Genomic DNA, 14,693 nt, shown 5'->3' with positions numbered 1-14,693 from the left:
TTTTTCTGGCACTGTCGGTGTCACCAGTCTATAGTTTCCTGGATCACCTCTGAAGCCCTTTTTAAAGATTAGCATTACAATGGCTACCTTCCAAATTTCAGGTTAGACAATTTTAATGTTAAGTTACAAATTACTAGTAATAGGTCTACAGTTTTATTTTTCAGTTGTTTCAGAATGGTGGGGTGTGAAGAATCTGGTCTAGATGATTTGCTACTCCTTTTTAGTTTTTTCCTTTTGTCCTGATACATCTTCCAGGTTCACCATGATTTGTTTCAGTTCATCCATATCCCATTTAAATACCATTTCCGGCATAGGTATCTTCCTAACATGCTCCTCGGTAAACACCAAAGCATAGAATTCATTTAGTCTTTCCACTATGGCCTTCTTCCCTAAGTACCTCTTTTACTCCTTGATCATCTAATGGTCCAATCGACTTCCTCACAAGCTTCCTGCTTCAGATATAGTTGAAAACGTTTTTGCCTCTATGGCAAACTTCTCTTTCAATTATCTTTTTGCCTTATCAATGTTTTTCAGTGCTTATGCTTTTTCCATAAGGCTTAGCAATGGGGCAGGAATAAGGGAAGGCTTTACCACAGAGAAACAGACAGTGGTAGGGCACCCATGAGCTCAAGTGAGAACGTATGTTCTTTTGTGTTAGCCGATTATCTGACTCTGTTGCTTTTTCAGCTCATGTTTTATTATTAATTTTATTGTTTATTGAAGCTTGAGAGATTTGATTGCATTCAGATAATTACTGTGATTCCTTCTGATTAGCATAAGGTTTCCCTCTTCTCCTGTCTATTGCATTTCTTGGTTCTTCTAAGAAGTTTAGTTTTATGCCTCATTTCCAAAGTGGGGAATGAGCATAAAATCTGATACCCAGGGAGTAGGACATGGTGACTAGGAGGTCACATGGTGACACACAGTTCAAACTAGCTCAAGTTCCCTGTGTTTTTTATTTCTTTGTATTGTTCAGCTGAGGATGCCTGGATCTATGAGTTTGAGTCCTGGGCCTTGGGATCATGGTAGTGTCTTTTTTTTCTTATTTAATTAGGTACATTATGACTAGTGAATTTACATTGGGGCCAACAGAGAGGTTTTTTATTGAGCACAACTACTTCCACCTGGATAAGAACAACGTGGTCATGTTTGAGCAGAGGATGCTGCCGGCGGTCACCTCTGATGGGAAAGCCATCTTGGAACAGAAGGGCAAGCTGGCCATGGCACCAGGTACCTGTTTGTTTTGCTCTGGTAGTTTTGTGAGGCAGGTAGCTACCTGTCCTCTTCTGATTGTTGAATGTGCTCAGAAATGAACAAGAGTTAGTTATATTACTTCCTGTAGGCTAATCCACATTTTAAAAAATGATTCTGGATAAGACTTCTAGTTCCAGTGATGAACGGTTGGCTTTACTAGGATGCCTCCTTTGTTCATTTGGAAAGAATTGAGATCCATGATGGAAACTGGGGGAGTTTTTGTCTTTTTCTGTGCCTTTCTCCTTATTTGCAGTATATTTGGAAATACTGGTTCAGTACCCCTGATTGTGAACCAGGACCTCCTGTGTTTTCTCCCAATTTGCATTCTCCCCAGAAGAAATGCCTGAGAGATTGTGATCCCATTTGCTGATCCAGAACTGGAAGACAAATCTCCTTCTAAATCTGAGCTGCTCAGCATTGCTCTGCGTCGGCAGGGAATGTCCTAGATCGGTAATAATCCTCCCATGGTCCAAGTTATTTGAGGGAGGGGAAATTGTGCCCTTGTCAACGCAACATGGTACTGTAATATTCTAGATATGGACCAAAAAGGTTTTACTGTACTGCCATGAGATATTTTGTATTTTCCACCCTTTTGTGTTAATGCTGATGAATTGCTCTCAAAATCCTATTTTTTTGAATTCCACATAAAGCAGTAAACTTGTCAAAATTATCTATTTTCCATGTGTTGGACTAGAAAGGCAATGAAACCTTTTAAGTGAGCAGCTTGTAAAATAAAGGTAAAATCAAACAATTGCCAAAAGGTGAAATAGAATAGAACTCCAGTTCTCAAGAGCCACAAATGTATCTGGTTTTCAGGATATCCACAGTAAATATGCATGAGAGATTCACATGCACTGCCTCCACTGTATGCAAATAGCTCATTTATTTTATTTAAAACACTTGTATACTGCATAATCGGTGAACATACAATAAAAAGTGGTTTACAATTTTCAAATACGTAATAAAAATACAAAGACCCCCATAGCTACCAACTGCCACCCACCACCAAGAAAATAATTACCTCCATACCACATTCTACATTCCCCCCCTCCATCCACTTATTAATGAGGGAAAAGAAGTTTGACCAACTTTTTGAACTTTAAATAGTTGGGCTCATTCCTAATTAAATCTGGAAGAGAATTCCAAGCCTGAGGCACCACAGATGAAAAGGCATGCTTCCTTCTACCAGATCTAAATTTGTGTCTAAAATATATAAATAAAACACCTCTAACCATGCACCCTGATAAATTCTAAGGGTACTATCAGACTTGTAGCATGCTAATTTTGCTGCCAGAATCTTCAGACCATCGAAGTGCATACACCAAAAAACAAGAGATGACAATACAACTGGAAGCCAATGCAAATTAGCTAATAATGGAGACACTCTATCCTGCCTAAGTCTTCTCATGTATTTTCATTTTGCATATCCTGATAGCCAGGCCCTGTTTGTGTGGCTCTTAAGGACCAGAGTTGGCCACCTCTGGAATAGAAAGTTAATCTGCTAAATAAGTAACTTTTCAATACCTCAAATCAAAACCCTGCATAGATTCTTGTAGAGCATGGAGCTGTGAAACCTGAGGACCCAGTACTTTGTGACATTAAACAGTTCAAAACAACCTTCTTATGGTCAGTTGGAAGGTAAGCTCTAATGGTCAAGGTCCTGAGAGCTATTTGATTTTCCTTGTGCAGTACTGTGTGAATAACAAATACATGATTATTCATCATAAAGGAAAAGCTTGCTTTGTTACTTCAGGGATAAGTTATAGAAGGGATTCTTTCTTATTTGATGGCTGGCTGTTAGTGTTAAAGGCCCTGTTTCTTTAACATCATAGATGGGAATGGAGGTCTGTACCGTGCCCTGGCAGAAAACAAGATCCTTGAGGATATGCAGCGCCGTGGGACCCAGTATATTCACGTCTATTGTGTGGACAACATTCTCGTCAAAATGGCCGACCCTGTTTTCATTGGATTCTGTGTGTCCAAGGGGGCTGACTGTGGTGCCAAGGTGGGGATTTGTTGTCACAGCATGGCCTGACCGCTAACCATAAACCCTGTTAGGCGTTTTTCCTTTTTCATGGCTATAACAAAACCATCTGATGGTGGGACCCAAAAGTCAAAGGAACACACAGGCTATTTTCCTATATTCTGTTTGTGTATGCATTACACAGAAAGAATGCAAGTTATTACAGTTGACATGCAAGTTACTACTTTTTTAAAATGTACATCATTTCTTGCATATCCCTCTGTGAAAGAGCTTTCTTGCAAGTCTTTCTCCCTTGTGTTGCCTATGGATAGTCCAATTACTGCAGCAATCTCCTGTGGCTTACAGCAGGGAACAGCCTCTTGAATTTCTACTCTTAAGGGAGTCTATATAATAAGCCATACTGACCCTATTGTGGGCTTTAAGTCTTGTTTTAGTGTGGTTTTTCTGCGCTAACAACCCCAGTATGTACTAGGGGTTTTAGCACAGGAAAACCCATGTTATAAAATCTGTGGCAAGGTTAGCATGTCATGTTAATTGCAGGTTAATAAGCCTTATTACTGCTGTTCTGCAATGCAAGGAGGTGCATTAGTGGAGAAGCTGCCTAGCATATCTATTACCAGGAAAAATGTAACGCCTGCTCAGAAACAGGCATTAAACTCCCATGGTAGCAAAAAAATAAAAATAATATTCTACTTTAAGGATAAAATCTGAAACCAAAATTTTCCTCACTCAGCCTAGAGCATAACACTGCCCACTGTCCAGAGAGACAACTGGATGTGACACCCAGCTCACACTCCTCCAGACCCTCAGGAGAGTGCTAAGCCAAGTGCTTCTACTCATCTGGAGGCCGATTGTAATAAAACATACACCCACTCAGGCAAGTCATCCCCCCCCCCCCCCCCCCAAGCATGCTGAACCCCATCACCTTAAAAGTCCAATCAAGTAGGACTGACTGGACACCTTCACTTTTTCACTGTCTGCTGATTGGTCTCTGGACTGTCAGTGAAAGAACCAATCCCCTTTCAGAAGGCTCGTCTTTCTGAATTCTGAAATGAGATTAGTCCTTTGAATGACATGTGACTGTGGAGGGACCAATCAGCTGGCAGTTGAGAGAGCACCGTGGCTGGAGGAGGCAGGGTCTCCTCTGACTAGGGTTCCCGTGGGGGAAGGGGTAGATTTGGAGGGCTTCAGGTAGACTTTTCTGGAGGGTGGAAGTTTGTTTCCTTCTGATTTTTGTTTAAGGTGACAGGGGGGACTGACTGGATCAGATGAATGGACAGATGCAACCAGAACTGACCTGACTTGTCTGAACTTTAGATTTATTAATTCTATCATTATAATACAAAGCAGTCAACTTTGCACAGAAACGAAAATGAGAATTACATGAAATGAAATTTAAAATCAGAAACATATAGCAAAAAAAGCAAAAACTTATCACATTAACATTAGCCTACAAAACCAAAATAGGGGGAAAAGAAATTTATAAAGAACAATAAAACTGAAATGGCAATAGTAAATAAACGCCTGCATCATATAAGATCATCGTAATATAGTAATGATGTCAGAAAACGATCAAAATGGTCCATCCAGTCTGCCCAGCAAGCTTCTTATGGTAGTATCTGCCATGCTGTGCAGGTTACCCCATGCTTCCTTTACTGGGTGATGAGCCTTTCTGAAAATTCAGATTGTTCTGCTTGACGTGCTTTGCTTATGGACTTGGCCACAGAAGCAATCCTGTGCTTATTCTTACTCAAATTATGAAGCAAAAATGGCAAGCTTGTCTTAGAATTTATAGAGATCCAGCTGCTCTGGTAGAAAAACCATGTCAGTATTAAATTTGACTATACATTTACAAGGATATTGCGGCAGGAAAGAGGCCTCCGAAGGCACAAACCTCCTGGCATAAAGTCAAAAAAACCTTTCCTTCTTTTTTGGGGAACTTTTGCTAAATCTGGGAAAATTCTAACCACCTGAACCATAAATTAAACATTAATATTTTTAAAACAACATTTCATAGTAAAACTTAAATCATGATCAGACATAAAGGACACTAATAAGGTAGCCCTTTCTGAGATCTCGTAAGTGGAAGACTTCAAAAAAGCAGTTAAAAATCATATCCTCTGTTGGAAATTGATTCAAGTATTACCCAAATGGTAAAAAATACCGAACTCAGAATACCTTCCATAGAAACATGCAACACTTCCATCAAATATCTACTTAAAGTAGCACGAGGCAGCTCCCCGATGAGGAAAATTAAAAAACTGCAAATTTAAATGTCAATCAATTTTCAACGTACTCTACCCTCCTGATGAGAATTCAATGTTTCTGCATAGCTGCAGCATTAACAGATTGCAAAGCTTTTACATAATTTTTTAAAGCGGAAATTATTCCGATTATATTGTCATTGTACTTCATGATCCTGAACCAAAGATTCACCTTAGATGAGCATTCTGAAAAAGCTGTCCCAAACTTAGCCGTCAGATCCCATAATGAGTCTAGAGCAGTGATTCTCAACCAGTGTGTTGCCAAGCACCGGCAAGTGTGTTGGGTGCTACCCGCAGCCGGTGGGGCCGAAGACTGTAGCTGTTCAGCTGGGGGCCAGTCTGTGTGTGTGAGGCGAGGGGTGGGGTGTGTGTGTGTGTGTGTGTCAGAGGAGGAGGGTGCGCGTGCACACGTGTGTGTGAGAGAGAGGCTGGTCGGGGAAGTAATTGGTGTGTGAGACAGAAACTGGTCCTGAGGGTGTGACTGGTGTGTGTGTGTGTGAGAGAGAGACAGCAACTGGTTGTGGTCCCTAAGGATGAGGACAGCTTCAGCAGCTATTGCTGCTTCTGGTGCGGCCTGCAAAGAAAAGGAGTAGGAGAACTGCTGGAGAGGGTAAGAATAGGTAGCTTTTTAAGTTCATTTTTCTTCGAATGCCATTTTAATTATTGGGTATTATGTGATGTCTGCTGTTTTTTGAAATATTTTATTGGTGTTTAGAGAATTTTTAATTTTTAGGAGATTTTAATTGTTAGATGTTCTGTTCAGCTATTTTGAATCATTTTATTCATATACGGGTCGATTTTCAAAGGTGTGCACGTGTTCCTGGCACGCGCACATGGATGCGATCATTTTATAACCTGCATGTGTTGGTGCAAGCATGTTGTCAAATACAAAATGCACATGCGTGCGTGTGCGCGCGGCCTGCGACTTGCGCACCGGGGGGGGATTTTCCATAGTACATGCGTTGACGCGATCGGCCTTTGCCCAGTTCCCTCCCAGTTCGCCCTAATTAAGGAGCGGACTGGGAGGGAACTTTCCTTTGCCCCTACCTATGCTTCCTCCCTTTTTTCCCCTCTCCTCCCCAACCCCTAAACTTATCCTATCGATCCCCATTTTTTTAAATTTTAATACTTACTTCTGCTCCAGAGGAACAGTATCTTCTGCGCGCCGGCCAGTTGCCGGCACGCACTTCCCCAGGACAGCATCTAATGACAGTGCCCCTTTTAAAAGCCTCAGCACTTTGATGCGTAACAGGGGTTACGCGCATGGCCGGGCCCTTTGTAAAACGCGCGTGCTGCGCTCAAAGCCCAGCCATGCTCGTAACCCCCATGATTTTACATCCACGAGCCTTTTAAAATTGGGCCTTTAGTTTTACAGTTGTTTCTGTGTGGGGATCTATAGGAGCTCAGCTTTTTCTTTTTCCTAATTGGAGGTGTATTGGTGTTTAAGGGCCTGGTTTAATATTTGTAGGGTTGTTCCATTTGAGTGCATGCCATAATGCAGGTGTAACTGTGCGGATTATTGCAGATCCTGGTACTATGTTAAGTGCTATATTTCTCTTTCCATTTCTCCAGTTTTGCACTGCATAAAGAGTGGCTTTTTTTGGGTTTCCATTCCAGTTTTTCTCTCCATATTTGTAATTTGTGGTCTTTCTTTGCTTGGTGAAGGTCGATTTTGTGTGTATGACTGAGGTGAGGTATTTAACTAGCATGTAGGCTAGTAAAATACCTCACCTTATTTGTTGTGTTTTCTCAATAGGATGTGCATTGGTGGTGAACTGCTGTCTTTTTATAAGTAGGGCTATTGTGCCTGGTAGTAGAGGGAGTTTTGTATTGTTGAGAACACCAGAATATCTTTTTTTTTTTTTTTTTTTGTTGTATGGGGAATATTGTAGTTTTGCTTTATACCCATTACTGAGGATCAGGGGTTCCTGTGGATGCAAAATGTACATTTACATTTAGCCTTGTGTCACGCATGTGAGAACTATCTATCAGGTGTGTCCCAACAGAAAGGTTGAGAACCACTGGTCTAGAGTTACCATAGCCGGCTTCTTAGGGGAGAGAATCTCACAAACAGTTGAAATATTTGAGGAGTGGGACTCTCCTCCAAGTCCCCAACTCTTGAGGTTTATCCACAAACTGCATTCCAAGACTCCCACGTGCCGATGATAAAAATCATTGCATTACCACCACTGTCCTCTGGAGCTCACTCTGTTACAGCTTCTCCAAGACCTCATCTGTCTGCAACGCTGCTGCACCCAGAACAGGATCGCGGTTTGCCATTGGCAAATAACCATCCAGAGGACTAAGAGATGTTACTTCTCCAACTGAAACCAGCACTTCTCCACCAGTCACAGGAATAGGGCTCAGGTCCCCCATAGCAGGAACAGGAGCCAGAAACTCAACAACTGATTGCTGACCTTCACCTTTCCTTTCTTTTTAGAAGGCATAATCCACAAAAGAAACGAGGCACATCAAGGCCGTGGCTCCCTCATACCATTGTCTTGACTCGTCCTTTTTTTTTTTTTTTTTAATACCTGGTCTTATTATCATGTCATTAGCTTACTGCATCCCACAGGGACTACTTATTTTACCATGCGTGTAAAATAAAACCCACCCTAAAGCGTGGGCTTTATCCCATTGGCCCCAGGATAAGTAGCAGTATTTAGTGTAGCACTCTCTCCTGAGGGTCTGGAGGAGTCTGAGCTGGGAGTAGCACCCAGTTATCTCTCTGGACAGTGGGCAGCGTTATGCTCTAGGCTGAGTGAGGAATGGACTGACAACTGGTTGCTTTTACATTTTAGCCTTAAGCAGAACAATATGCCGTTATGCCGTCTTAACATAAAAATAGCCCCCTGGTGTAAGCCAGTTTATAGCGAGCACTCTGCTAGCATGCACTGTGATGCCACTGAAAGTAAGTCTTGCCTAGGGTGTTTCTCCAGCCTGATCTTTGTATTGTGCCTGCAGGTGGTAGAGAAAGCCTACCCTGAAGAACCCGTGGGTGTAGTATGCCAAGTAGACGGGATTTATCAGGTGGTGGAGTACAGTGAAATCAGTCCAGAGACGGTACAGAAGCGCAATGCTGACGGATTGCTGACGTACAATGCCGGCAACATCTGCAATCACTTCTTCACCCTCGATTTTCTCAAGACTGTAGCACAGTAAGTATCACCACAGCTGGGAGTGTGTGGATGTAAGAGAGGAGGGAGATGTGCTCAGCATCTCCCACCAGTGCCCGGGCTGAGATTTTTCTTGGGTCTGTCTAACTGTGATCTGGGTTGCATCTGCTGCAGGGGACTTTCTCCCTCCACTGGCAACATGGGGCTCGTAGCCGACTCGGCCTCTTAAGCTTTATCAGTAGAAGGGAAGTAGCGGAATGGAAGGAAATAGAAAAAGTGGTAGGAAGTGGGAAGATTGTAGCAGGGGGGAAGGAGAAATCAGTACAGAGGTGGGACAGATGGAGGAGGAGGAGGAGAAAGACGAGGGAAGGAGAAAAGAATGGCCTCGAAGTATGGAAGTAGATGAGAAGCACTTTATGATGAGGAAGAAACTGGCTGTAATGAGAGGGCGGGAAAAAGAGGGAAGGAAGAAAAGCAAGGTACAGAGCACTAAAATGGAAAAAAAAATAGAAAAATAAAAAATTCACACAACAAAGTTTGGAAAACTGTTTAAAAGGAAAGACATTTTTAATAAAAAGGTCTTTTTGTGATAATTAGGGTCTAATTACTAAAAGGTCGATTTTAAAAGCATTGCTTGCACAAAAATAGCCACATGCATGCACATGTGGGCTGCGCACAAGCAATGCAGATTATAAGAGCCACAAATCTTATGCACATGTATACTTGTATGTGTGCCAAATATAAGGCGGCGGAAAAGGGGTGGGGCCAACATTTAAGTGCGTAGCTTTGTATTTTAAAACCAGAGGCTGCAGCGCGCATTGGCTTATCCGCGTAACTTTATTGCTGCTCCAGGTGAGGAGCAAGTCTGCAGATCTTGCAGTTTAGGGCTTACGGGACAGGATGAGGGATCCAAGTCAACTGGGGGGGGGGGCGTTGAGGATGAAGAACCAGAGGATCTGGAAGACCTCGATATTGACTGGGCAAACTGGTGGACTAATTGGAAAAACTGGGCATGTCCCTTGTGTTTTAAAATCCCCTTACGTATGCGTGTTGAAGCCAGAAAGGTCCTATAAAAGACGTGTGAGGTAGGTTTGCTCGAGTAACCTCTTAAAATTAGGAGAATACTTACACGTGGTAGACTCATTTTAAATCACGCGCAAGTGTGTGCATGCTTTACAATTCCAGCTTCTCTACTCGTGTGCCCATGTGTGTATGGGCGCACATGCACTTGTTTTAAAATTAGCCTATAAGGCTTTTTCTTTGTCTATGGGAAAAGATCTATGAATTAGGCTCTTAATATAAACTCTAGACAAATTTACTCATTCATCTCGTAATCTTAAAAATGCGCCCAATTTTTTTAACCTTTGCCCAGAATCACTACTGCAAAAAAACAGGGACCTTGGGTATAGGGACACGATCTCTGCCTAATCTAGTAGCTGAAATGGGTCGACATGCTATGCAGTAGGAATCTTAATATTTTCTGGATGCAGATGTAAAAGGTTTCGTTTTTGGTTTTTTTTGTGCTGATTTATTTTGATGTTGAGAAATGACTTGTTTAGTTGATAGATTTTGAGGACAATTTTCAAAGTCATATGATGAGTAAATAGCAATTTACCTGCAGTTTTCAAGGTATCCCCATTAACACAGCAAATGGTGGCAGATAATGACGAGGAGTCCATCCAGTCTGCCCAGTTGAGATTCATAGTAGCTATACAGTGATAAAAACGAAGAAGGATCGGTATAAAAAGGACTTTTATTAAATCTTGCCTGAATCTGGCTGAGTTTCGCTCTCCAAGGAGCTGCCTCAGGGGCTACTGTATGAAAGAACTTTAGGTACAATGATTCCAGTCAGTTAGAAAAGAGGTATTGCATACGGTGTATACTTGTCAAGCACATCTGATAATATCTCCACGACCGCACTGCTTTTGAAAATATTAAGGTATTGACTCTTGATTTTTTTTTTCTTTTGCCGCAGGCTGACTGACAATAAGCACAAGTATTGATGTTGAAGCATTCGCAATACTAGTGTGTCTTCAAGCATAAGTACACTTTTCTTACTAAGTTCACAGTGTGTAAAAAAAAAAAAAAAAATCAAGTCAACACCTTAATATTTTCAAAAGCAGTGCATTCTGCTAGTATGTAATTTCTATGTAGGGATTTATAAAGCCTGGCTTGTTCTGCATTCCTAATAGGAGGTGTTTTATAGTCTAGGGTAATATCTGCAGTGATGCTTTTCATAGGTAGGGTTGTTCCTGTTTGAATGCTTTTTGGTACAGGAAGTTTACTAAATCTTATTTTCATTCAGTTTACTCCAGGGTCTTTGAGGGCCAAACCCACAACTACACGCATTATGATAGGCATAGTACCATATGGGTTCCAAATGTCTTTTTTTGCAGGGTTTTCCGGTAGGCACCACAGCAGTGCATGCTACAGGGCCCAGCCGGTGCCCTTTTTATGTACTGGTAAGTGGGGCAGCAACACCTGGAGACCATTTCTGCACAAATTAGGCATTTTGGACCTGTGAAATGGGGTAAGATAGGTTCAGGGGGGGGTGTCAGTTTTGAAAGTTTGGATTGTTGGAGGGCGCAGGCTTTTTTCAGCAGAGAAAGGGGGGTCTGAGATAGCATGAGACTGTTTTTCTATTGTGTGTTGGTAATTGGGAAAACAAAAATTCTGTCTTAAAAAAAAAAAAAAAAACAGAACCGTGTGGGGGGTAGCTCAATAATTGTTCGCACAGTGCAGCAAAAATGCTAGCACCAGCCTTGTTACAAACCAGTATTTAAGTCACTGCCCAGGCCCTGTTCTATGTCTTATTACCAGGTTTTTCAATAATTCTCACAGCTAATAAGGATAGTGATGGCTGTGGTTAAAAACAAATCCAATCTCTCTCTATGGTCCCTCCCTGCAGGTCATTTCAGTCTTCTTGCAAGCATTATATATTGTATCTCTGCAGTCTGTGGGTGTAATTTAAGTGTTTGTTTTTTTTTTCCAAATTTATATTCCATCTTTCATGGCTGGTCAGTCACTTAAAAGTGGATTGCATTCAGGTACTGTTGGTATTTCCCTGTTCCCAAGGGTTTACGTGAGGCAATGGAGGGTGAAGTGACTTTGCCCATGGTGGGATTTGAGCCATGGTTCTTAGCCTGCTGCTCTAATCATTAGGCACTCACTCCTAACCACTGCTCCAAGCAGATTTAGCCCTGTGCCACCTTGGAAGCTCGATGCACTTATACCACTGGGACAAAGACCGCCTGTGCTTTTTATTTGTTGGCATTTGCACCTGTTTTCAAAGAGAATGTACACACACATGCTTTTGCTTTGCAACCTGCTGCGGGTATAAAATACACATTGTCACATGTGTGACTAGTTTTATGGGAAAAATATACCCAGAGATCTGAAAACGTAATCTATGTGTGTACTCTTCCTCCCTCCTTCTCCCAACCAAAACATGCTCCCAGGAGCACCTCTGCTTTGCTACGGCCAAAGGTGGGTGCATTGTGGAACACCTCACAAATTGTTAACCGCATAGAGGGAGGCAGTCCTCAGAGGGCAGATTTATGCAGGTAAAATGCTTTGAAAATTGACCTCTGTGGTGTTCCTGGGGGCATGCTTAGGTCGGGGGTGAAAAATAATGCAGTAGATTGCATTTTTAATCCTGCACATGTTTTCCATGGAAAAAGTACAGCGCAAATAAGAGTGAGTGCACATTCTCTTTTGAAATTTTGATGCAAAGCCTGCAGTGTCGCCCTGCTGTTTCTGGACACAAATCTTCAGACATCCAAGAGGGAGAAGGTCCCAATCATCCTATGATACCTTCTGGCTGGATTCCATGTGTGCAGGTTTATTGTGTTTGCACAGGCAGTCTATGGCTCTGGGTCAAAGGTTGTGGCTGAGAAAAGAGGCGACGTGGTAGGAAATCTTAAGATGTGGGTTTGTGAGCCCAGGCAGAAAACAATATAAAAGAATTTTTGAGGAGGTAGCAGAGTTTGTTCTCTAAGTAAATGATAAGCTGGGAGTGACATGGCAGAGGAGATCGAGGCGCAAATATGTTAAACTACTGTTCACAGATCTTTATAGTATTATAAACTATTTAATAAATGGTATCTCCTTTCTTCCTCCTTCACCCTGCAGGTCCCTGGAGCCTCAGCTGAAGCAGCACATTGCCATAAAGAAGGTCCCCTTTATTGATGAGGAGGGAAATCTGGTAAAACCTGCCACCCCAAACGGGATAAAGATGGAGAAGTTTGTGTTTGATGTGTTCCAGTTTTCTAAGTTAGTGAAAAAAAAATGAATTTCTTTGTTTTTGTTTCCACTTCTCCTTGTCTGAAATTATCCAATGAAAGGTGTTTTGAAAAGAATTCAACTATGGTTGTCACCCTAAGGGTCCTTCCAGAATCAAGATGGCATTGTGCCTGTATTTGAAACCCTAAGCCCGATTTCAGTAATCTGAGTGCCAAGAAAATGTGCTGGCTTTCAGCGCACATTTTTTAACGTATTGATTGATCGATCGGTTAATTTATTTTGGACTCCCGATGCAGTAAGCTAATGCTATGCAATTGCACCGGGAATTAAAAATGTTCCTAAACTTTAAAAAGTGCATTCAGTATAGGCCAAATGCACATTTTAACTTGGGAAGGGAGGAGGCATCCCTGATAGGCTACTGCCGCCACCGCTTAGCCGGATAAATATGGATTTCTCCAAGGAGAAGAGGATGGTAGTCTTCGCACATGGGTGATACCATCAGATGGAGCCTGATGCAGAAAACCTTTATGTCAAAGTTTCTAGAAACTTTGCCTAGGCACGCTGAGTATGCCCAGCATGCCCCATACATGCCCATGCATCTCCTTCTGTTATGCCCAGGCAGGACTGCATCTTGGGTGCCATGTCAAGGCTTATTCTGTCAGAACCATGGCAGCATTGGTGGCTCACTTGCGAGCAGCTCCCGTGGAGGAGATCTGCAAGGCTGCAATGTGAAATTCTCTCCACACATTTACAGCACATTACTGTCTGGATAGGGGATGACTGACGCAACAGGAGGTTTGGCCAGTGTGTCCTCCGGAACCTTTTCAAGGTGTAGAATCCAACTCTCCCAACCTAGGGCCCATTGTTTGGGTTCAGGCTGTGTCGTCGTCCCCGTCCCCCCCCCTCCCCCCCCCCCCCCCGTTACCAGTTTTGTGCCCATTGGCACCTGGTTAGATGTCTGTTGGTCCCCTTTTTGTGTTGGGAAGCAGCCTGTAGCTAAGGATTCACTCGTGTGTGAGGACTGCCATCCTGCTTGTCCTCTGAGAAAGCAGAGTTGCTTACCTGTAACAGGTATTCTCTGAGGACAGCAGGATGTTAGTCCTCACAAAACTCACCCGATACTCCATAGAGTTGGATTTCTCCTAATTTTATTTTATCGTAATTCTATGTTACGAGACTGAAGAGGGACCGCACGTGGATGTGTGGGCATGCTCAGTGTGCCTAGTCAAAGTTTCCTGCATCAGGGTCCATCTGTTGATGACACCCATGTGTGAGGATTACCATCCGTGTGTCATTGCAGTCATTGGAGAACACCTGTTACAGGTAAGCAACTCTGCTTTATCTGTCTATCTGGTGAGGGAAGCAAGTCCATATAGCCACATAAGTCAGTACTACTTTACTAAATTACTTATCCAACTAAGTAGCAGTGAACTGCGCCAGATAGATGGATAAATACTGAGTTATGCAGCTATATTTTGGCTGCTTCCTGTTGCCGGATTGATAAATCAGTACTTAACTGGGTAAGTGCCAAGAGCTGCCGCCACTTACCCAGTTAAGTCAGTAATTATCTGTTTAACTAGTGGCAGCTGCCGGCATTTACCTGTAGAGTTCATGACAATTTTTGTTTTTTAATTTTAAAAATTTTTTACTATTTTTTTTTTTCATTGTACTGGAATCTTAACTCCAGCCCTAACCCAGAAGTTAAATTTCCAGCATTATAAAAGCGCACTGGCCAGATGCAATCTCTCTGCATTGGGAAGTACTGCTTACAAGAGCAGATTGACCTATCTGGGCTTCGGGCATGTCCCGGTGGCCAGTCACATGGTTGCGGGG

At 42.4% G+C, this 14,693-nt stretch overlaps 1 protein-coding gene across 1 annotated transcript in view; it reads left to right on the top strand.

Annotated features, from left to right (window-relative positions):
* UAP1L1 (UDP-N-acetylglucosamine pyrophosphorylase 1 like 1) overlaps positions 1-14,693 on the top strand; it is a 65,435-nt gene that overhangs the window by 23,755 nt on the left and 26,987 nt on the right. Inside the window, 4 exon segments of the mRNA XM_029614230.1 lie at positions 1,055-1,230; positions 3,087-3,259; positions 8,467-8,660; positions 12,750-12,890. Of these exon segments, the coding sequence (XP_029470090.1) occupies positions 1,055-1,230; positions 3,087-3,259; positions 8,467-8,660; positions 12,750-12,890 (684 nt within the window).

This window comes from Rhinatrema bivittatum, chromosome 8 (genome assembly GCF_901001135.1).
Source record: "Rhinatrema bivittatum chromosome 8, aRhiBiv1.1, whole genome shotgun sequence".
NCBI lineage: Eukaryota > Metazoa > Chordata > Amphibia > Gymnophiona > Rhinatrematidae > Rhinatrema > Rhinatrema bivittatum.
Note: the sequence above shows the minus strand (reverse complement) of the source record. Positions and strands in the feature narration are given on the sequence as shown.